A 24,801-nucleotide genomic window follows, 5' to 3' on the forward strand; every position below is an offset into this window, starting at 1 on the left:
GGCCCCGCCCCTGTTGGCTCCCCCTCCTCGCAGCTCCCGGGTGCTCACTTTGAGAGGCCAGTTCTGTCAGCCTTGCTGACCACCGCGTCCTCAGGGTATCGCCTGGCACCCAAACTCCAGCGGTCTAAGCGACTCAGTAAATGCATGTTGCCCGTGCTGGGGTATGTTTTGATAAGCTTCACTATTTTATGTGATGCTTATGCTTTTAGCCATTAATGCACATCTACTAGGAGATTAAGAAGGGAGAGGAGAGGAAGATTGTGCTGTGTGCACACACGTGTGTGTGTGTGTGTGTGTGTAAGCCAAAAGCTGAGTGGGTGAAGAGATATCCCTGTTTGCTGAGAAAGTCCCAGGGAAGGAAGGACAGTGACGCAGCCGGCCTAGTTGTGAGCTGTTCAGATGCTATCGATGCAAACGGAGAAGGAGGGGGAGTATTAGGTTTCCAGTTTTGACAATCACAGGAAAGCAACGTAGGGAACCCCCACAACAAATTGGGGGTGGGGTCCTGGCGCTGTGAGTGTGTCTGTGCACGTGCACTCGTCCGTATGTATTAGAGCAATTATGTGTTGTAGCAAAGTATGCAGGTTACATAAGATGGCTTGAACTTCGAGAGCTGGGTCTACCACCATCTAGACCAATGAATCGGGGGGACCACTCTCTTCTGGGAACTTCCCACCTGGACAGTGGGAGCTGGCAATGGCCTCCTGTGTCCTAGGCATTCCCGCACTGGTCCTTCTCCCCGTCAAGCCCTCCCTAGCACGCAGCACTGTGAAATACCTCACATGTATTCTGGAGGTTATAAGGCAAGTTTTAGGATCCTGCCCTCAGAAAACTAGTGATTCAATTAGCAAGATAATATCCGGGAAATGATAAATAAATAAAACAGATGATAAGAACCGAGAAATGAAACAGGGGAACTTGTCTCTGAGAGCTCTAAGATGCAAGACGGCTTTCTGGGTTGAGAACTAATCCAAGCTCCAGCCTGGGCCATGTTTAGTCAAGAATAGGACAAAAATGGACAGTCCTGATTGTCTTTCTAGGTAGAAAAAGATCCCAAAATAAGAAATAAGATGCAGAAATAAACAAAGTCAGTGAGCAGGCCTGTTTGACAAGAGTTGGAGAACAGTACAGAATTCCAAAGAAGTTAAATAGAAAACAGTTGCTACCCTTAACCCCTTAGCATCCAGAAAAGTTGCAACATGTTTCCAGTGCTGAATGAGAAAATGCTCTCAGTATAGACCAGTCCTGGTTCTCCAAAGGCCCAGAAAGACTGTGTGTGGGGGTATATATACCTATCTATCTAGAATCCTAGCAATGTCACATCTGATATGGATAAAAATCAGTACAGCTACTCAATTCTTGATACAGACTCAAGAAGCTGACATTCCTTTTTTGGTTAAGGTATTTTGTTTGACTACTTTCTCAAAAACAATTGTCCCTAACATTCTCTGCTGTTGATTCCTGTCCTAGACTGTATATGCCTTGAGGAGGCCACATCCATTCCCCATTTTCAGTCTCTTCTGGCTCAGAGATGGGGCCCATCGAAGCCCTTCACGAGTCGCCCCAGGTGGTCAATCCATAAGTCTCCTTGAGCTCTGCGCCCTGTTCTGTGGCCATCTGTGGAAAGGAGAGAGGCAGCTGCCATGCTCTCGGGCAGGCAGAGCGACGCAGATCCAGGGGATTTTCTTGGGATTGTAAGATTTCTCCATCTCAAAAAGGAATTCACAGCAATATGTTCATTTTCTTTGCTCCAGCAGACATGCTATGAAACCCAGTGAACTGACATTTCCAAAGACTCTGGGTTCCTCTTATGGGAAGCTACTGTCATAAAAGATCGCTGGCTTGTTCCACATGACATCGTGAAACACCACTTCCCATAATAAGTTTAAATCAACATTAGGTGACATGGTGTGGTGCTGTGTAAATCACCGAAATGATGTGTCATTCAGGTAATATTTCCAAAATAAAAATGGAGCCTCATCAAATTGAGAGAACTTGCATTTACTTTAAGATGGCCAGGATCAAAGAACCTGATGCTAACTGGGTAGACGTAGTGGACGTTTCCTGACTTCTGACAGTGACTCAGCCCATTTTATTAACAAGCTAAAACTAAGTAAATGATGAATCAGTGCCTGCAAAGCAGGAAAAAGTGCGTTTCCCACTAAAAATCGCAAAGTGTGATAAACCTATTTCCGTTAAGAAAACTGCTGGAGTTTTTACTGGGGGACTTCCCAGGCAAACAGAGGCAAAGATATATAAACCAGAAGCGGAAGGTAAGCACATTTCCTCTTAGTGTTTTTAATGCTGCGCACTAATGCAAACACAGTGCATAATTCAGGGCTGCTTCATGTCACCTCCTCCCCAAACCTGATCGGAAGAGATAACCTTCCATCGACTTGCCCAGTCCAGTTGGGCTGGCAAAGGAATGGGCCACATGGCTGGTGGGGAGAGCTCAGCACAGGGCAAACCACAGGTCCGTTTCATCACCCGGCCATGTCAAGTACCGTTCCCTTCCTCCCCTTCTCCTCCCCTTGTAACTTTCCATGATGATCTACACTATCAACCACTGTCATCACTTAACACCCCCCCTCTGGCTTCTAAACCTCAGTCTCTCGGCCTGGCCAGGGTTGCCTGCCTTCAGGCTAAGCCACATGGGAGGTGTTTCACCCATGTGGCTCATCTACTCTTAATTCCCCACGGGGCCCAAGCAGAGGCTCAGAGGAGTAAAGGATCACCACATCCTCTACGTGAGGCTCCTGATGAGAAGGAACATGTCTGTTCGAGAGGAAAAGAGCAGGCAAGTCTCAACTCTGACATACCCTGCAAAATAAATGTTCTGAGTCTTTAGAAATTGTCAAAGTCATGAAAGATGATGGTGATGGTGGTGGTGGTGGTGGTGACTTTTAAAAAACTGGGCAACTTCATCAGATTCAAGAAGACTACCAAGAAATGAGAACTGGTATCTTATTAAATCCTGGATCAAAAGAAACGAAAGAAGAGGAAAAGGAAACTAGCTATAAGGAGCATTAATTATACAATCGAGGAAATTTCGGTATTGACTGCGTGTTAGATAATGCTTTATTGATGTTAAATTTCCGGAGTGTGATAATTACATTGTGATTATGTAGGAGAATGTCCTTCTTAGGCGATCCTTCTCCAAGTAATTAGGGCTAAAGCTCAATGATATTCACAACAATCTCTCAGAGTGTTCGGAACCAACGGGAAACAAACAAAGGCTCTCTCAAGTCGGGAAGAGAGAGAAAGAGGAGGGAAAACAGCCACAGTGGGTGAACGCGGATGTGGGGTGTATGGGTGTTCGCTGTATTATTCTTGTAGTTATTTATACGTTACAAGCTTCCAAAGACGGAATTGAAAAAAAATTAAAATTATAAGCTAAGATAAAACGTTAAAAACACACAAGCCCAAGCAGCAGGAGCGCCTGAGGAACACATTCAAACATTCAGCAACCGCCGGAGCTGCGTTTGGAACGTCGGGTGTGTGGGGGTTGGTTCTTAACATGGTCATGGCTAAAGACCTTTTCTATCTTCATTCCTTTAACAGGTGTGTGCAAAAAGGAGACACGCAGATTGCTTTTCTGTGGTGTCCTTGTAAACAGAGTATTAATGAGTATTAATAAGAAGATGGATGAAGGAGAGGCTCAAGTGAGAGCTTCTTAGCTTCTCGACCTTGTGGTGACCTTCACGACCTCGTGGAGTAGGATTCTCAGCCAGGCAGAAGGAAACGAGAGGATGATTAGACCGTGGCTAATGTCACTTAAAACCCGGCTCCAAAGTTAATAAAACGCTAAAATGAATAAGCTCATCTCAACCTTAAGAAATACATCAGAGGGCGCCTGGGTGGCTCCGTGGATTAAGCTGCTGCCTTCGGCTCAGGTCATGATCTCAGGGTCCTGGGATCGGGTCCCGCATCAGGCTCTCTGCTCTGCAGGGAGCCTGCTTCCCCCTCTCTCTCTCTGCCTGCCTCTCTGCCTACTTGTGATCTCCGTCTGCCAAATAGGCAAATAAAATCTAAAAAAAAAAAAAGGAAGAAAGAAAGAAAGAATTACGTCAGATAATAGGCAGGACTGTCCGCCCCACATGTCCGTGAACTTAGGAGATGGGTTACCACCTGCCCCGCCCTGCTGACGGAGCATGGGGGAAGAGTCTAGGAGCTGCCTGCACTTAGCCACGTAGGCAGAATGGCTGCGCGAGGTCTAACGTCTTCCGATCCGTATTCCGATGGAACGTCAGACACATCTACATGGATGGTTTATAGCCACTTACAGCCCCAACCCTGAAGTCCATGTATTACCATTCCTTCTCTCCTACTCTTACTCCTACTAAACACTCCCTTTGCTTCTGTTAATGACACACTTTCCGTCCAGTCTAGAGTTGTAACTCCCAAATGAATCTGGCCCTTCCTCTTCACTCCATAAATACATTAATAACGAGCAGTTCTCCTACATAACAACCCTTCACCTTAGTTCAGGTCCTCATACTACTCGCAAGGACTCCTACAATAACCCCTGTTTCGCTCTCCCTACCACCTGTCCCGGCTCCTGGCCTCCATGACTCTGCCATCTTGTCCCCTGAGTCCCTTCTCTATAATGACAATCTGGTGTGTCTCTCCCCCATCAGTGGGTTAAATGGTTCCACACGTGGAGCCACAAGTGTTTCTTTACTTTCGGTAAGAGGTAAATCCCTTGGGACAAAATACATGGTTCCACACAAGCCAACCCACTCTTACCTGACTTCCTCAGCCTGTCCACTCTGGGTGATGGCCCCTGAGCTTACTGGAACCGAATTCTATGCGTGTGCTTGTCCCTCTTATGTCTCGTACGTGTCCCTCTGGCTGCCTTGGATGCTGCTCCCAATTATCCATCTGGGAAGCTTTAACCTTCCTTCCACGCCTAGATCACCCTTTCTTCCCCTCACTCCGTGAGACAGAACTAGGGACGCCCTCCCCAGGCTCCTGTGGCATCTTGATTATATTGTTTATCCAAACAGCATCACTGTTCTTTTTTATACATCTGTCTGTCCTCATCCACTAGACCCTAAGAACAGCACCGTGTTTTCATAATCTTGACATCTCTAGCACCTGGAGCAGCGTCCGACACGTAGAACTCAAAAAATGTATTAAACGAACAGATGTATTAATAAGTAAAGAGGAGGCATAAGTAAAAAAAATATGGTTTATCAAACTTAAAAACCATATATATATATTTTTTTACTTATTTAAATTCTCATAGATCAGACCAACACCAATGAAACCACAGATTGCTCATTGAAATTCAAGATTGAAAACCTTCCTTCCTGTTGTCCACTCAACCCATTCTCATGTCCTAGGACTCTAGGATCGCACAGGGGTCCCCACAAGACCTTTTCTCCCTAGGTCAGTTCAAGCCTGCAACACGTGAGGAGGAGAAAAAAAGGAGCCACATGCTGTCCACACCACCGGACGGTTGGGCGATCCAAAGACCGACCAAAATGTCAAGATTTAAAACTTTTCTCCCAAAAACTCTCTATGAGGGAGGTCTCGATGTCGCATGGCTGGCGAACAGCCCCTGGCTGGTCACCCACACAAAATCCTGTGCCCTCTTACGCTATACTCTCAAGCTGATATCGATCTCGGTGCCGGAGGTGCCGTTTGCATCTGGAAAGCTTTTCCGCCTCTGGGGACACTGCCTTCCAGCTGAGTCACCAGGACAAACTGCAGGGAGGTGGGAAGGATGGGGATTTGGACAGGTTTTCCCAGCATCAGACACTTCGGCTGGCGACCGCCAGTATCTTCTCAGCATTTCCCCGGGGAAAGTAAGACAGATAATGAAATGTTTGAGCCACGTGCTTTGTCGTGTGCACTTTCAGCACGTCACCTTTGGATAACTCGGCCCACCTGATGGATTATTAGTCAAATTCAGCAACAGTCAAAAGACTTCCTTGCGCCGGGAAGTTGAGTGGCGACACCTATTAGAAGAGAGACAGATGGCCTTACCTCTCGGCCCCCGCGTCCACAGCTGCGAGCGGGGGTAACTGGGAGGCGGGGTTGTGGGGGCTCCCCTGCACATTCTGTCCCGGAGAAGGGTGGCCGACGGCGTGCGGGGGAGGCACGGCCCCGGCAGCTGCTCCGCTTCGGCTTGAATGACCGCTGTTGAAGATGGAGGCTGCAATCAAGGGGAAAGAGGCGTCAGGCCGCGCAGGCTTTACACCCTGGAGGCTGACAGCAAGGCTGCTTTAGGGGCTCGTTTGTGGTTCTCTTGGTGGCTTTGGGGGAACAGTGCTTCACTCAGCGGATATACACAGCTTTTGTTTTCAGGGTGGGACAGGCTCCTGGGCTCCTGTGCCTCTCGTGCTGCTTGCCCCCTGCCGACACTCGTGGTCTGACTCGTCCCCTGCCTACACGCCATACAATTATCAATCGTGTCATGTCTGCATCAGGGCGAGGGGCTCCGAGTTAGCACTGCTCAGTTGCAGAGACACTGCTGGCCCCGAAGGGCGTCACAGGCCATCTGCCTCTTCTCCTGGCTGCAGCGAGCCTCCGCGGGTCACGCTGCCTCTCTCTCTGTCGTGGCTAAATCAGGGTAATGAGAATATCGTCTCCTGGTCCTCGTACCGGTGTAGGAGCTGACAACCTCTGAACCTCAGGGTCCAACTGAGCCCGGCTGTTTCCCTGATAGCGTGACCGATAGACACACTCTGTCTCCATCAACGATGACTCCACGCCTGGCACCACAGAACACGAAAAGGGGCCCCAAACACAGCTCCGGACTCCTGACCCCCCCCCCCCCCCCACACACACACACTGTTGTCTATTACAACAGAGTGAGTTAGAGCCACACTCGTAGGGGCAGCCTAGCCTTGAAGAACTGTACGTGACCTCAAACTTAAATATGTGCCCATTTAGATCAGCTAATTGGTACAATGTCACAAAAGAGACGGGGCTTGTCACTTTCCGAGTCTATCACTATCAGAGAGGCTCTCGGCGTCTGGGACCTACACAGCACACGTCTCATTATGCGGCAATCACAGCAGCAGCGTTACGCCGACTCTCTTCAACTTCCCTCCCCGTACGAAGCGGTGCCAAGCTTTATACCCATCTCTGCTCTTTTTGAACTTACTCTACTGATGTCAAAGAATAAATGGATCTAAAAAAAAAAAAAAAAAAGGCATCAGGTTCAGGATTAAGAAGAAGCAGCCACATAATCAAAGAGATTGGAGGGTTTAAAAGTTCAGGGAGCGCTGCTTTTAGACCAGTCCCAGTCTCTCCAACCTCTCCCGGAGAGCACGGATACCCCACATGACCCAGCCCCCCAAAGCTTCATCCGACGGAACAAGAGTTCAAGTACTTAAAGGAACATGTGAGGAAGCAGAATTACCATCTTCCCGCTCAAAAGCTACTGACAAGGATGTGCTCGGATGTGAAGGGTTTATGTCGGGTAAGTTGGCGCAGTGTCAGGTTAACTCTTGTCCTCGGAAGCCCGTGTCCTCCATGGCCCTCTGAGACCTGCAGAGACGGTGAGACTAGAAAGTGCTTACTCGCTCAGAAAGGCACCTCGGGCTATCAGGGCGAGGGGGGTCAGGCTCCAGAAAAGTTGCACGTTTGCACACTGACTAGCGTCACCTTATGAATCACTACCCGCATGTGCGCTCAGCTCACTCGGGCAACCACAATCCTGCTTGTATCCCAGATAATAATTTTACCGCGGGGAGAGGGCTGTTTGGATTGACTGCGGTAGTAGTTTCAATGCTGGTGTTTGTCCCCGTGGAGCTGGCTGCTGTAGACATGATTCCAGAAACTAATGGAATAATGAGAGGTCACAGAGACACTGTGGAAAAGTGGCTCTTTTTCTTTCTGCCTTGGTGCAGAAACGCGAGCTCTCCTTTTTATCCTGTTGTAGTTGCCAAATGCGCCCCTCACTTGCTTTCCCCTGGAGGTACTTTTGCACGTGTGTGTGTGTGTGTGTGTGTGTGTTCCTCACGAGGGAACCACTGCCTCTGTTGTGTCCCCTGGAGGTATTTTTGCACGTGTGTGTGTGTGTGTGTGTGTTCCTCACGAGGGAACCACTGCCTCTGTTGCGTCCATCCCCCTGGGCAACAGGGACTCTCTGGTGTGTGTGCTCTGAGATCTACTCTGTGGTTCAGTAGAAAATGGGGTGTTTCCCAGAGGTCTCCATGAGCTGCACCAGCTACATTTTTGCATTAGCTGCAGGAAAATCCTGGGAAGGGAAATCTGGCATTGTTTGCAGCCTGTCTGCCATCCCTCCAGCCCTCCATCTGTCCATCCGACCTCTAACCATTACTTTTTTAACCCAGCGTTTATGAAGTGCCTACTACCTGCTAGCTGCTCTAGTCCCCGCCCTGGGGGAGGCGGCAGTCTAGCGGAAGACCCAGAACTCTAGACACTCATTCTATCAAATTCCGAATCTGCCGCGAGACACCATCCAGTGGTGTCCTGAATGCTTTAACACCCCGTCTCATCTGTGGCCCCACACTGTGCCCTTAGCTCCGGTCAAGTCGGACAGCTGGGCACGCGGCCACCACAGCACAGCAGCGGACCCCGTGCTTCCTACGGCAATGTCCTCTACACCTCCCTCTGCTCACTTGGATCCTTCTGCTCTGTGCGGTCACCTATGTTCTCTGACTCCTCTCTCGGCAGCCAACTATTCCACAAGTGTCTATGGAGCACGTACTGTGTGGCAGATGCTGAGCGAGGTCCTGGGACAGACGAGGGAGCAAGACGCCCCTGGTGCTTACTCTCTCCAACAGCATCATTCGTGTTTGGTGGAGTAAAGAAAAGCCAATAGAGACCGTCTGGGGCCCAATGAGTAGGAAAGGAACAGAAAGGAACATTTATCTACCAAGTCCTCTTCCATATTGGTCAAAGGGGCCCCATCTAGGGTCTTACTTCTCCCACACAAGTAGGGAAGTGTAGCCGAGTGGCTCAGGTTCCCACAGACGCCGAGTACCCGGGCATCAAGGAAGCGCCAGGGCCGAAAGGCAGAGATCCGTGGTACAGGGGAGGGGAAGGGCTTCTGAGTTATATTTGCTGCCATATATGATGGTTACCAGAGCAACGGCTGCTGGGAGGACTGGGTGGCAGAGAGGGTATAAGGTGGGCCACGAGAGGCATATGATACAGGGAAGAAGTCTCCAGAACCTGCCCTCCAGCTGCACTGAGGTCAAGTGCTGCCTGCCCTACAGTCAAACCCACAACAGCAGCCCTTTCTTCCACTGCTGAAGCTGGTGGATGGCATTGAAACCGCCAGTGACCCTGTGACTGGGGACCCCAAGAGGATAAGGAAGGATGGGTGTTCGCGTTCAATTCAAAGTCTGAATTTGTAAAATATACAGAATAGTTTCTTATGTTGGCTGAAAGAAATCACCTGTGTGCAAAATGGAACCCAGGACTTGCCTCTGTTTCCCCAGAGATGGGATGAGAAGCAGAGGATGAAACCTCTCCTGATGAGGTCACCTAGTAGAAACTCATGGTTCAGTGTCTACACAGAGGACTTTGCATGCAGTCCTGGACAAGACACCTGCTTGTGGGTGTTGCCTACAGCCCCTACAACCACCAGAGACTTAGAGGAAATAAAAACAGAGCCTGGTGTCCCAACATTCATCCAACCCCTTGTCACAGACCCTTGTGCTATAATGGACAAAACTCTGGCATGAGAGAGCTGAGGTTTGGAAGGGTTGACCTTGGCCTCAACCTGAGACCCACATTTCTCAAGGACCATCCCTGTGGCACAGGAAAGGCCTCTCCTACCTACACCGACTTCTAGGAATTTCCAGCTGTATCAATCATACATCCAGGATTCCATCTTCGTGTAGTCTAAGAATATCCATTCATTCATTCATCCATCCATTCATTCAAACATAATTTTCCAGCCCCTACGCCACACGAGGCAGGTTCTGATCTCAATGTTTGAAGTTAAGTCTCTGCTGACTTCACCAGAATGCCCAATGCAACACATGCTTCCAGACAAACACTTGAGCTTTGCCAAGTGATTTTTTTAACCTCCAGAAGAAAATCTCCACATCAGAATGCAACGGTGAGGTCACTTACAAAAAGGAAACATTTCCTTCCACACACACTCAACCAAAGTGGCGTGCAACAAGACCTGTCAATCAAAGCATAGGGAAAGAAACTGATCCCTCTAGAATCAGAGCAATATTAACAAAATCGTTGTGATCAAATCAACCGGTGCACACAGGCTGCCCACAGGGGTGGCCTTCATTGTCTGGTGTCACCCCAAGGGTTCGTGCCATTTTCAAGGCTATAAGAGAGCATTTAGGTGAACCTCCAGACAGTGCTGATGACTGGCAGCTGGAACAACTGATTAGGCTTGGCTGAGGAACATACTGGAAATTCTTATTGCTTTTGTGATTAAGAGATGGTGGGCTCCCCAGGGAAATAAAAGCCTGGTCTTGAGATGGATTCGTGAGCCCTGCCTTCAGCGGAGGACAGGGAGCTGGCCTCCCTGACACTTTGGGTTTCCTCTCTGGAGCACAGCACACCTCAGTCCCCTACCCGTCTCCTGCAGGGGTAGGGGTGAGTAACTCAGCGGGGCTTTATAGTTTCAACAGAGCAGTACTTGCTGGTCTGTGTGGTCCCCGGAGCCATCTCCCCAGCTCCCAGGACCAGGGCATTCAAGGCTTGAACCTTTAACTCGCTCAGGTTAATCTGGGTTAATAAACAGCTCTCTCTCTATCCAAATGAAAACAATCAATGTACCTTTCTAGGGGTATAGACGAGATACCCGGGGACGCTTCAGTTGTCAGGTACTCACTGTATGAATGGAGGCAGGCGAAGTGTGTTCCCGAGAAGAGCCCACCTGTTTCAGGCCCTCTCCCAAGGCCAGGGAAGACTACCCTGGTCACTGCTTGGCGACTACTGTCTCATCATTCTAGAGGACAGGGTGGAGGACCTCCCTCGTCAGGGGAGGGATATGGAAAAAGCCAACTAGAGGGCATACGCCGGTTGAAAGCAGGATGGGCAGTTAAAAGTCCTGCTTTCCAAGTTTCCCCTTGCAAACCGATCACCAGGAATAGATACTGATTCTGAGTCACCTGGTCTTAGAGGCAGGGAGTGCTGAGCTTCTGAGCGCGTATCCAACTTCCCCAAGTCCCCTCGGCCGCTGAGGCTGCCGATCTGAGGATCGCACCTGGAGCCGCAGGTGCTGGGCCGTTTCGCAGGTGCATTTCATCTTCTTCCTGCCCTCTACTTCAGAGCCAAGTGGACATTTTATGGAGTAATTTACAGATCTTTCCTCAGTTTACTGATGAGCAACCTGAAGCCTCGTTGGGTTCCTGACGAGGGTACCTGGCCTGGGTCCTGTGGCTGGTAAGCAGTTGGGCTGGGACCCAAACCCAGGAAGACAAATAGCAGATCCCATGCCCCTAACCAGCCCACTAAATTGCCTCTCGGACACAGGGCAGGTTCAAGAGGAGGCCCGAGAGAGGACACCACATACTCTATTTGCGAAGACTGGGGTCCCGAAGCATTCTTCCCTCACATACACGATGCACACGGCGAGCTTCAGCTACCCAAAGTCTGGTTAGAATGCCAAAAACATACTCCCCTTTCCATTCCTGTTCATCCTAGAAGCCCTGAGGTGACCTCAGCGTGGCTGAGAGAAATTTTCCAGCTCTGAAAATGAACTCAGGCAACAAGTTAACGAAATTATTTGGTTTGGAAAACAAACAGCTGGGAGGCAATGTGCTTTTTCCCAAATAAAGATTTCAGATGCCTGTCGGAGGCATATCGATCTACTGGTGGGAAGGAAGGAGAGCAGGGAGGGGGTATCCGTGAGCGACAGACATGTACACCTGTTACCCAAGTGATCACGGCGTGCTGGGCTGAAAGGCCACCGCCTCCGTCAGTCCTGCACAAAGCCGAGATTCGCTGTGCAGATCGCGTGTGTCCTAGTGTGGATGGCACACGCACATTTGGCATCATTCACAATCGCTTAAAGAGCAGTGGCCATTGTAGTGGGCCTGCTCTCTTAGAAGGGGAACGAGTCTTCCCCGCGGACTGTGAACTCTCTTACAGTGAGTGCTGGGGTAACCCTGAGAAATGGTGGGGAGTGCTTGGCAGCTGGTGCAGGGGCAGGTGTGGGTTCAGCTCTCATCCTTCCCGCAGTTTCCTGGTCTGGGCACAGAGGGCGGCTAAGCATCGAAGCCAGGCTCCACTGGCTTCCACAGAGATATTAAAAAGAATTAGATTTCCGTGTGAATGGAAACGGTGAGGTTGACCTTGTGTCTGCCTCCCCTCTCCGAGCCCCTGAGCGCCCCCCGGGAGGAATCTGAACCTGGGGAAGGAGTTAAGAAACAGCTGAACTGTTGGGCGCCTGGGTGGCTCAGTTGGTTAAGCAACTGCCTTCAGCTCAGGTCATGGTCCCAGAGCCCTGGGATCGAGTCCCACATCAGGCTCCCAGCTCCATGGCGAGTCTGCTTCTCCCTCTGACCTCCCCATTCATGCTCTCTCTCACTCTGTCTCTCTCTCTCAAAATAAACAAATTAAAAAAAAAAAAAAAAAAAACAGCTGAACTGCAAGGGGAACGTGAACTCCTCCGGCCTCCCTGGAAGTTGGGCGCCCGAGAGAGACCGTCGTCAGGCCGGTTGTTCGGAGAGCGAAGCGCGTACGGTGGGAGAGAGACGAGCTCCGCGTGAGTCCGAGTTTTACCAATTCCCAGCAGCGTGTCTTGGGTAAGTCACTTCACCTAAGCTCAGTTTCTTCATCTTAAATAAGGAGACTACCTCGCAGTACGATGAGAAGGTCGTATAATATAGGAAAACACGCAGCACAGCGCCTGGACCACAATTTAGTGCTTGATAAACCACAGTCACTGTTCTTTACCTATTTATAATTATTCTCACCAACAGGATATAAAACCCAGGCTTAGTTTGCTCCAAAACAGTCAGCCCCCACCCGAGCGAGTCTGGCCTCCTACCTAGCAATGCACAGACACGTAACCTGGGGTCTCTGAGAGTAAGCACTGTTTGCTCAATCTTTCTATCGCAACTTGCTGTAGAGTGTGGAGGGTCCTTGAGAGAATCCTCACAGGGTTAAAATGTCCTTTGTTTTACACGGGTAATATGCACCTCCGAGTTACATCCCACACCGCCTTCGCTTTCAGTTTAAAAAACACCACTGTCCTTTTCATGCGTGCCTGTGCCTCGTTAAGGAGTGAAAACGGGCTGTTACTAGAATGTCAACACAACTGTCCCTCTTGAAGCTCAGTTTATCTTCAAGTATTTTTTACATGTTCAGCCCTTCGTTTTATTTGTTTCTCCATGAGCCCGAAGATGTGCAGTGGTTAGTTTTCAGAATTCAAAAAAAAAAAAAAACCCCAAAACAGAAAACAAACCCCCTTCCCTGCTGTCATCGTGAAGGACTCTGCCAGCGCTGGGGGGTGACGGGAGGTTTGCTCCCCACCAGGGAAAATCTGGGCCACGGAACTTTCTGAGGTTCTTTGCGTTTCACACGCGGAGAACAATTAAATCGCACTGTGCTGTTCAAGGGAACATTCTCTCATGGCCCGAATGCACGAACCAGGGAGAAGTTTCCAGCACGGGCAAGGCCCATCCACTGGAGAAGGACAGAGATGCGGCAGATACTCCTCTGCGGGGGAGGAGAAGGGCTCGGGTCCCTTTCTCTCCCCTTCCAGGCTCCTGTGGGCACCCCCCCTTCCCTGCCCCCCACTGGCTGGCGAGAGGCGGCATCCCACATTCCAGCCAGCATTAGGGAACGGGAGGCTTCTGAAGGGTTCCCAGAGTCATCTCTCTAATCTTTCTCTCCTCCTGGAGGCATGAATAATTTTAATATTGCCAATCCCTAAAATTCTCTTCTTCCCTTCTGTCTTTTTTTCCCTCCTCCCTCTTTGCGGTGTGGATTACCCAGCAGTACTGATAAGAGGATAATGAAACAATCCCTTCTCAACCGGCTCGGGCGGCTGTCAGAATAAAATGACACCATCCGCACATCCTTGACATGCTACCCCAAGCTAATTGATGGCAAACAATGGTAACTGTCACCTGTGCACTAAGACAAAGAAAACACACTTGTGTCACCTGATGGGAGAGCTACCTGGCAACCGATGAACAAATGTATTAGAAAGACGTTCTATTACGGTAAGAGAGGGTACATCTCCGAAGAACATGCCTATTAACTTTGAGCTTAAGAGCATCGCTGTTCACTGGGGAACAGAAATAAATAAGGTAAAATGAGAATTTATTGATGTCTGGACAGTTACATGAATATTCAGGTTCTCTTACAAATAGATATTCCCACATGAGCGCCAGACTTCCGTGGAGGCTGCCCAATTATACTTCCACATCGTGCAGCTGGATTTACAGCCAGGGAAGGAGTTATTAGTATTTGGAAGAGGACCCATGCTTACATGCCTTTCTGGGATGCTCTGTGATACAGCTAGCAGATGCCGGCTGAGGTCATCCACGTAGATGCCCAAGGTTACCGTCAGACATTCTGAAATACCAGGTGCAATTAACTGCGTGGAGCGGAAGCTCCTGGAACAGCTGCGTTTCAGAACAAAGACGTCGTGCTACGCGTGGAAGGGCGTCATCTGGCAGCTCGCCCAACTTCTCTGGGACCAGCATTTCATGCAGCCCCTCTCGGGTCTTCCCAGACAATGCCTGACTTCTCTAACCTCAAATCTCATACCTGATCTTTCTTCCCTTCACCTCCCGACCCACCTGCTCGCAGAGGGTTCGTTACAAAGCCAGTCAGGAGGGTGAGAGGAGCAAAGAGGTCCCTGCCAGGAACCCGGTACTGCCACCGTGTGTCATGTCATCCCCCGCGTTGAGCAGGGCAGGAGGGCGGAGAGAGAGACGAGAAAGATGGCGCGGCTGGGGACAACCTTTCCGGGAAGCTCTGGCAGGAATGCTCCTCATCTCCACTTCTGGAAGGAAGTCTGATTTGGCCGCAAAAACCAGTTTTAGTAAAAAATACTGTTTCCTCCAGGTCCCCGTTTTCCAGTCCTTAGATACCTCCTCCCTGTACCTCCGTGACCGCAAAAGAGGTGCCCTCCCTTTCAGATGCTACGAGACAACCCCACCTACTCGACTTCCATGTGATTATTTCTTCTTCCTCTTCCCCTTTCTCCTCCTTCTCTTCCTCTCCCCCACCGCTTCCTTCTCTTTTTCTTCTTTTCAAGTAGGCCCCGTGGGCACCCGGGTGGCTCGCTTGGTTAAGTGACTGCCGGCTTAGGTCATGATCCTGGAGGCCCAGTCGAGTCCCGCACTGGGCTCCTCGCTGCGCATGGAGCCTGCTTCTTCCTCTGATCCTTCCCCTCCTCATGCTCTCTCTCTCTCTCTCTCTCTCTCTCCTTCAAATAAATAAAATCTTAAAAAAAAAAAAAAAAAAAAAGCAGGCCCCTTGCCCAGCCTGGGGCTTGAACTCACCACTGAGGGACGGAGAGCTGCACGCTCTACCCACTGAGCCAACCAGGCGCCTTTCCATGCGATTTCTGAAATCATTTCACAGAGGAGACTTCTTGGAAACAGACATGGAACACATACAGCCAATCCGATGTGTAATGCAATATTCTTCTGGCCAACCCAACAGTTGATTTACCAACTCTGAGCTCTCCCGAGAGACCTCTCTCCCTTTCCCCACTCAGTGCAACAGCCCCTTTGGGGAATTGTGGTATTAGCGGGGAACCACAGTGCATACTGACCCCTGGCTCTGGGCAAAGCTGCCCAGATGATGAAAGTGGACTTAATGGGACCCCAGAGGAGCCCCTGTCCTCTTTTTTCTGTACTTTGCCCACGTAGTGGAGGATTTTCTTACTTTGCCTTCAGGTGCCTAGGGTTGCCTCTTAGTTTACTCTTAGGAGAGACAGAGAGAAGTCATTCACATGTAATCACGAATTATGCTCATTTACAACCTTTCTGAAGGAGTTTAAAACCTTTCCTCTGCCTGTGGGATGGAAGGTTCAGTCTTCAGTTGCGTGAATTTCAAGCACCCTTATTGTTGGGTAGAAAATACACTTTAGCATCCTCCCTATGCTCAATCTTTGACAATTTTGTTTTTCTCCTGGGCTTTAGGGGGTATGTCTACAAATGGCCTGAATCTCCAAAAACATAATCCTCGATAGTCAAGGGTTTAAGCCTCTTCTTTTTTTTTTTTTTTTTTTTTTTTTAGGAAAAATAGACCTTAACAGAATTAAACCATGCCTACTCTGTGCTATCCCTGCCAGCTCTGGGCTCACCACAACCAGAACGGAGTCTGCCTGACTTCTGGCAGCTTCTTCCCGAGAGGCCGCCACATCAGTGAGGGCTCGTCTCCCACCGCGGCACTAGGCCGCCTCTGCAGATATCTGCTGACAGTGCGAAGACTTTCACAGTAGTAATTCCATCTGGGAGTCACTACATTTGGGCTTCCATAAACTATGGGAGGGAAGACGGGGTGCTGTGCTACAGGCAGTTTAATAAGTGGTTTGGATCCCTTCAATGGAAACAGCTCTGCTGGGACCTGTTTTAAATACTGGGCCTTAAAAAAAAATCCTTGAAAACCCATGGCTAAAAGACTACTAAAGTATTTGTTAAATCTAAAACGCAATGGGGAGGAACGCCTGGGTGGCTCAGTTGGATAGGCGACTGTCTTCAGCTCAGGTCATGATCCTGGAGTCCCAGGATCGAGTCCCACGTCGGGCTCCCTGCTCGGCAGGGAGTCTGCTTCTCCCACTGACCTTTCTCCACTCATGCTCTCTCTCTCTCTCTCTCAAATAAATAAATAAGATCTTAAAAAAAAAAAATGCTATGGGGATCAAAGAGCCTGTATGTACTGGCAGACTTTTATCTTATTTTTTAAAGATTTATTACTGGGGGGAGGGTCTCAAATAGAGTCCCTGCCTGGCACTGAGTTTGACCTGGAGCTTGATCCCACAACCCTGAGATTATGACCGGAGCCGAAACCAGGAATCGGATGTTCAGCTGACTGAGCCACCCAGGCATATGTTTGAATTATAGAAACTAAATGTGAGGTAAGCAAATGGTCAAGGATACTTTTCTAGATGCCCAGGGGGTTATTTTGAGATCAAGTGCATGGTCTGGACAGTCTATTTATGAAGTGACGTCAGAAGGGACCAAGGCTTTGCCTCGGCGGGGCTGACCAGGGATGGTGTCAAACTGTGTAGGGTGAGGCCATTGGTCCTACTTCTTCCTTTCTCCGCCCAAGTCCCTGCTGATCAGACCCTCTTTCCACCCAAGCCCCCTGACACTCTGTAAGAGCAGCCCACGTGAATCCAAAAGGCCGGGTTCACGGATCTGAAAATGGGTCTGAGAAGAGCGGAGCTCTGAGTTCACTTCTTGACTTGAATTCTTCTCTCAAGGAACACGCGCTCTCAGGACAGTGACTTCTGAACCCCAAGTGGCAGCTCCCAGCACTAAAAGGAAGGCAGAGAAGGGGTTCCAGTCTCCGTCACAGACACGGACTGGGTCTGGGGGCGATTCTCTAAGTGTTTAAGCAAAGAGGAAGGAAAAGAGAAGGGAGCCCCCGCTGCAGGGAGTGCACCCAGCTCTCCCGCGCGGAATCCCTTCATTCCCGAGCCGGTCCTCGGAGCTGCTCTTCTTACCATCGGTTCATGGAAGAGAACTAAGCTCCACAGAGCCGAGAACCAGGACTGGAGCTCAGACCGAGCACCACATCCTTCCTGCCATTGCACACCACCTCTAAAAGAAACACAAATAAATGGAAAAAAACCCCCTATCTTTGAATTAAAAAAACCAATTCTTTTCAAGACACAGTTTGACATTGTGATTCTAGGGGCATTGCTGCCCAGGTGATGGGCTTCTAATTTCAACTGGTTTTTCTTTAGAGACCTCCAGGGCGTTTCCTTGACCTAGAAATGCTACATGAACGACTAATGGTGCTGATCAAACCGCCCGCTTGTTCAGGCTTCCGGCGGTCCCCATTTCTCGCAGCGGCATGACGGCGATTTCAGGCACCTGTTCTTTCTCCTTCACCAACTGTAGCAGACATTGTCCTGGCATTTGGGTAAAAGCCACAATAACAAACAGAGGCTTAACACTTGCTGTGTGCTGAGGACGACTGCAAACACTCTGTACGGCACTGAACCCAGCGACTGACCTCAGGGAGAGAGAAATGGATTTGAGCTGGAGAAAAAGGAACATTCCCACCTATTAATGTCCCATCTGAGCACACAGCGGCCACCCAGGCGGTCAGAGGTATTGTATAAAACAGGGCCGACAATAGCACCTAAGAGAAGACCAAACACGGGTTGGTGCAGCTCCCACCCCAAACGGCCTCAGAACTGCACAAGTAGGGACCTACATCATTACGAACCATACAATGTGTTTGGGGGTGGCTGATGCATTACAGCTTTGATTTCTCAGAAAAGGTGACATGCATCCCGGTGGGCCAGTGGGAGAACCAATTTCCTCCACATGCCGAGGACAGTCATACCCCCTTTCCTCTGAAGAGTGAACACACAGCTGCCCGCTTTCTGCAGCCCCTGGGAGACGGGGGAAGAGGACTCTCACAGACTCCCCGGGGGAGGCTGCTGTGGAGACGGCGGGTCCACGGCCTCCTGGGGGTGTGGGTCGTGTTCGCAGCGCTGCTGCCGGAGCAGACGCCGGACACGAGCCGCTGAATTCACGGAGAGAGACCAGGGCTGGAGCCAAAGGGAGGGACCAGGCGCTGTCTGGAAACTGTCAGGAAACTGTCAGGAAAGCCAGTGCAGCCGCCACACTTCCTAGGAAAAGGGGGTTACGATGCTGAGGGGGAAGCTGTACCTTCTAAGGCATCGGTGCCAGCCAGTAAGGAGGCCTTGCTGCCATGACAGGGACAGGCCACCCTCCAACGCTCCAGACGATGCGCTAGACGCCAGCCCTCGGCCACTGGGAATGAATCAGGTCCACGATGCCCTCTTCAGCCAGTGCCTGCGACATGTTTTACTTTCCCCGTTAAGAGTAAAATACGACAAATACTATCCAAGCTAATTCAGTCATGTCCTTCACTTCTGAGTTTTATGCTACTCACGTTTATTTTCAGGGTGAAGATAAGCATCAAAATATGAACTTCCACTGTGTGAGCGACAAGCACCGTGAAAATGCCCCCTTCCCTTTTTCCTTCATTCTTCATGGGAAAGACACCTCTACCTCTTCCTCCCTTTCCTTGGAAGGTCAGTTCAGTAGAAGCAGAAGGTCAGGACTCGGTAGCCAGAAGTCTGGCCCATAACCTCCTAATCGCAAAGTAATTAGCTCCTCATTCCAGAAATTCTATCCTGATTCTCTGTCTTGCCACCTGTTTCCCAAGACCTGCTTGTGGCCTACATCGAAGTGCACGTGGCCCTTTTTTCTCACACCTGTCCGAATGCCGGCAAAATAACACAAAAGGAGAACAGAAGAAGTAACAGTGCAAAGACAACCAAGACTTTGCTCGACGGGTATAGAGCTACAACCGACCTAGCTTCACTACTTTCTTTTCCTCCACGAGGTGTGGAACTATTTTTTGCTCATCCACAGAAAAATATTTTTACGGCAAAATCCTGTACATATTATAAAACTGAATAATGCAGCTTAATCTTGCGTGAAAAGCTAACATGAATACAAGGATGTAAGTGGATATGGGAAATTGAAGCACCAAATTAAGCAGCTTGCAAACATATAAAGTCATTAACATTAGCTGCAAACACACGAGTGTGGTCTGTGCTGACTGGGAATCACAATTTTAATTTTTTTCAGTTGGGTAGTTACAAAATCTCACTCTTAATCAAAATATGAGTAATGATTAATGAGTGGGGGAGTAATAATGAGTAATGGTCGGGGGAGATGAGCTTAATATCCATTGATACGTTTTCTGTAATGAGAAACAGAAATATATACTATGGGGCAATTTTTCCCCCACTATTTGATTCAGTTTTATTATCTTTGTAAGTATTTAATTATAAGTACCAGAGTAACATAATTCTATTTCTCATTGTAAATATAGGGCATATTAGCTATAAATTATGTTGTCTTCTGTGGACAGATTTCCATCATGTGGTTTTCACATATAGATTTTGCTCCAATTTTCCAATTATTATATGTTTAAACTTCACCTTCATTGAGGTATAGCTGACTGTAACATATTTTCAAGTGTACATTGTGGCGATTTGATATACTATCTAGATGTGCAAGGTCCCTCTCCCCCATCTAGTTCATTATGGGCAGTTCTTATTGTAACTCCCACCTGTCACAACTGAGATCATGTTTTGCTGGAACATTCCCACGTTTTATGATCCAGAGCAGTAGTTTTCAAAGTGTATTTCCTGGACCAGCAGCACCCAGTGTTGCCTGAGAATTTGTTAAAGATCTCTGGCAGAAATTCAGATTCTTGGGACCAGCCCCGATGTACTGAATCAGAAATCCTGGGAGTGGGGCTCTGCAACCTGCATTTTCCCAGATTTTCCAGGTGATCCGATACACACGAATGGACTGGTGCAGAGCCGTGGAGGGCGAAATCTAGAGGTTAAGGCTTTTAGTGTTTGCAACTGAGAAGAGCAGGACTTGATGCTGCTCTTATTATTTTCTTTTTAAAAAATACTTTATTTATTTTTTAGAGCAAGAGCGAGCATGAGAAGGAGGAAAGCCAGAGGAAGAGGGAAGAGCAGACCTCTCGCTGAGAAGGGGCCAGACAACGTGGTGCTTGATCTCACGACCCTGAAATCATGACCTGAGTGGAACCCGAGAGTCAGACGCTTAACTGACCGAGCCACCCAAGCCCCCCAACTCCCCGAATTCCCAATCCAACTTGAGAGATGAACCACAGAGGTAAGGGATGTAAAGAGAAGTATGAGATTCTGACAAGCAGTTCAAAGCAATGTCAGAAAGAACATGGGAAATATATGGCCAAATGTTTCCCTTTAAATCACTTCTGCAAGCCCAGTGTCCACCTCCTTCTGGCCACCGCGAGTTCCAAGTCCTTCTGTCCCTTTTTTTTAACCTCTGATGAATTCATAACAAATCACTGCTTTTGAAGATCACGCAAGTAATATCTGTTGCATTTTTTTTTTATAATGTTCTATGCCTGCTTTTATAGAGTTCATGTTATTTGATCTTCACAATTCTGTAAAGTTTAACCTACTGGGAAGTTTCTGTGTCAACTTAGAACCTTCTAATAAAGTCCCTAAGTTAACAACCACTGTTTGCAAGTAGACTGTATGAGGCACTTTTATATAACATTATTTCTAACCCCTACAACTCGGCAAGCTGCCCCAAGATGGCAAATGTATTCAACTTAAGAATATAGAAAATGGGGGCGCCTGGGTGGCTCAGTGGGTTAAACCGCTGCCTTTGGCTCGGGTCATGATCTCAGGGTCCTGGGATTGAGTCCCGCATCGGACTCTCTGCTCAGCAGGGAGCCTGCTTCCCTCTCTCTCTCTCTGCCTGCCTCTCCATCTAGTTGTGATTTCTCTCTGTCAAATAAATACATAAAATCTTTAAAAAGAATAAAAAAATTTAAAAAAAGAATATAGAAAATGTATTAAAACATAGACCATAAATTGCACTAAAACGCAACATTAACTATTTCATAAAGTATGTTAAATCTTGCATAGATTTAATATGGTGCTATTTATTATAAAATGTGATGATATTGTGAGAGAGAAGGCTTCATTCCCCAGTAATGAGGGGACCCTAAAAAGAGTCTTTGTTGTTTTTCTACAATTCTCTATAATATGAGCGTTATACTTTCTCCCGAAAAATCTAACATTATATTCAAAATAAAAATAGTTCAATAGAACTTGCAAGTTCTAAAACATGATAATTATTTTATAACTGAAAACAAGTGGTACCAATAAAATCCCCCCATGCTTGCTCATTTCCTTGTTCCAGCTGCCCGAGCTGCTCACTCGACAGGTGGTTTCTGTGGGACTCGAACATCTCAACCACGCTGGCCTCTATGTTGTCTTCATGGCTAAGGCCACTTGCAGAGGTCATGTTTTACTGAGTCCATAGATAATTTTGTTTGCAGGAAGCCATGAGTTTTGGGACCACCCGTGGGACAGAACCTCTCCCATACGGCATTCTTCGTTACGACACTCTCCCGGTATTACAGACTCACTTGCTTATGCTTGTCTGCTCATTAGTTGACCGAGGAAGCTGACAAGACCTTCCTCACAGGCACTAAGCCTCCAAAGAGGCCACCTTAATCTACTGACTGTGAACTTCTTCTCCCTCAGACGATCAGAGAAATCACCCACATTTACAGGCTAATCTGTAAATACAGGGGCATTATCTAGATATCTAGGGTACAGAACTTCTCAACAAAAGGGCAGAAAACGTAAGTGAGCCATCCCTGAGAACTGTTCCTCCTTGTCCCAACCTTTCCATTAGGTCACCAAATGGCTCTCCGGTGAGCTCAGGATCGGGTCTGGGAGCCCTGGGGTTTTCAGAATAGTAGGCAAGTAAATGCCTCAGTGTAAAGTAGCCCTCAGCGCGGCCTCAACTGATATTTTACCTGCTTGACCCGGGAGCCCTGTTTTCTTTCACAGAAATGCAAGTCTTTTCCGGCGACCCTTCCTAATCAAATTCTGTCTCATCAACTGAAAACGGTCTCCGTAAGGGAAGTCAGCATGGTAGGAGACTTGTAAGATTTGTGTGTGTCAGAAGTGACACCTTCCCTGTTCTTCCTAGTGCTCTGCAAACTCCCCCTCTCTTGGAATCTCACAGACTGCTGTTTACCGACCCACTAAAAATGTCCATTTCAAAACTGTGACTTCTTCGAACTACGAGTCTTCAGTCGTGTGGTTTCTAAAACGTCTTAGTGTCCACCTTGAACCTGCTTCTGATCCTACAACCACACGGACTCAAAGGGTTTCCGACCAAATATTTTTACGATAAATCAATTCACTAGCACTTAGAAGTATAAGTGCTTGACAATCATTAAACAAATATTTTCTTGACTTTGTGTGGCAGAAGGTAAAAGGAATGGCTCCAAGCACTCCTACATCCAGCCAACTCTTAATCTTTGTCAAATTGCCTTAACACCTCAGAGTTCACATTTAACTAATTGATGAACAGCTTCATTTTCCTGTGGCATTTTTCACTGTTTGGCTTCTTTCCATAGGTCTTTGGTACAGGTCTGAAACCCACAGAAACATGCACTCCCGGCACGTGCATTTCTAGAACTTTAGAAGGAAGGTTTAACATGTTTTTGTTTTGTAGTTTTTCCTCCTGCTTGGTTCTTCTCTGGGTTTGCTGTGTATTCAGCAAAACAGAGGACTTAATCAAGTTTTCAAAAAGGCAAGAACAAAGAAAGTGAAATAGAGCCCGAGGGAGAAAGGAAAGAGGAGAGAAGTAGGCAAGATAAACTTTCAGCTACACACTGACTCGAGAAGTAAAATTCCAAGAACAGGGTTCAAGAGCATGGCCACCTGCCTGCTTCAAATGTTCCCAGAATAACAGAAAATTCCAGGCACTCTGAAGACGCTCTGTTGACACTGCGACGACGCAGGCTCCTCGCCCATTGTGGCAGCTTGCCTGCTGCGGCTGGAGGTGTGAAGCTAAGAGCCCATCGTCGTTTTGAAGACCCAATACAGAAAAAAAAGTGTCGTGAACAAAAAAAGGAAATCTGTCTGGATTGACAAAGCTGGTTCAACATTAAAAAAAAAAAAAAAAAAAAAGGAACAACACTGCTAGCCGTACAAAGCACACACCAAGAGAAGTGAGACTCCTAAGTTCTGAAAGTCAGCTACACACACAGCGAAAGTACTAAGGTTTTCCACAGATAGAGACAGCCACACTTTCCAAACCCCAAGTGGGAGTGCAGCGAGACTAGCCCATTCTGAGAAACCACCAACATTAGACGTCAGGCTGTTCTTCAATCAAGTCTGGTTAGCTTGGACTCTTAACTGCCGGGTACCAGGTCCTTAGGAAGATCATGGATTTCTGGACTGAAGTAACCAGGGAAATGTTGTATAGACTGCTGTAAACCGATTGTTAATTAAATGTGCGAGAATAAGTGTTCACATATCAAATATTTGGCAAATCAAACAGACATATGTGCAAACAAAAACGAGTCACGCTTTCTCATGTATATATCTAATACAAAATATTTACGTGAGTTGATAACATTGTGCTTTGGTATATCTCATGTGTATGTACCTGCACCCCAAACCTCTGTAAGATGTGGTCTGCCCTTCTCCTAGGGTTTTGAAAGGCAGAGACTTGCTTTTCTCTAAGAAAATGTACCTGGAGCAACTCACCAATGGGACAACATTAAGGATGTCTTGACAGACCCTCTCAAAATATTTGCTTACGGGGAATGCCTGGGTGGCTCAGTGGATTAAGCTGCTGCCTTTGGCTCAGGTCATGATCTCAGGGTCCTGGAATCGAGCCCCACATTGGGCTCTCTGCTCAGCAGGGAGCCTGCTTCCCCCTTTCTCTCTGCCTGACTCTCTGCCTGCTTGTGATCTCTCTCTCTGTCAAATAAATAAATAAAATCTTTAGAAAAAAAAAAATATTTGCCTACAGCCCTTTTCCCTGCTTTCAGATCAGCTGAGAACTGGAAAGTTAAAAAAGTTACAGAAGCATGACTTTTTGTATTCCGGCGTTATGCATCAATAACTTCTTAATTCTCTATGGCTTATTAGTGCCTTTAAAAAGAGGGAAAAAACCCAATTTGCTGCCAAAACCTGACTCTGGGAATCAGATGGGGGTGCCAGGGGGACCTGCGATCCACAGATAATAGAAAATCCCCATCGTCTGGAGTGTGGAGCTGGTGGGACTTTTGCTTTCATATTCATAGCATGACAGTAAGAGCTTTCCACATGTGAGGAAG

At 48.1% G+C, this 24,801-nt stretch overlaps 1 protein-coding gene across 4 annotated transcripts in view; it reads right to left on the minus strand.

Annotated features, from left to right (window-relative positions):
- The window catches only part of GLIS3 (GLIS family zinc finger 3), a 438,277-nt gene that overhangs the window by 41,123 nt on the left and 372,353 nt on the right, over nucleotides 1-24,801 (minus strand). For all 4 annotated transcript variants that reach the window (XM_059411957.1, XM_059411960.1, XM_059411958.1 and 1 more), the window contains one exon: nucleotides 5,992-6,160. In XM_059411957.1, coding sequence (XP_059267940.1) covers nucleotides 5,992-6,160 — 169 coding nt within the window. The remainder of the gene's footprint in view (nucleotides 1-5,991; nucleotides 6,161-24,801) is intronic.

This window comes from Mustela nigripes, chromosome 9 (genome assembly GCF_022355385.1).
Source record: "Mustela nigripes isolate SB6536 chromosome 9, MUSNIG.SB6536, whole genome shotgun sequence".
NCBI lineage: Eukaryota > Metazoa > Chordata > Mammalia > Carnivora > Mustelidae > Mustela > Mustela nigripes.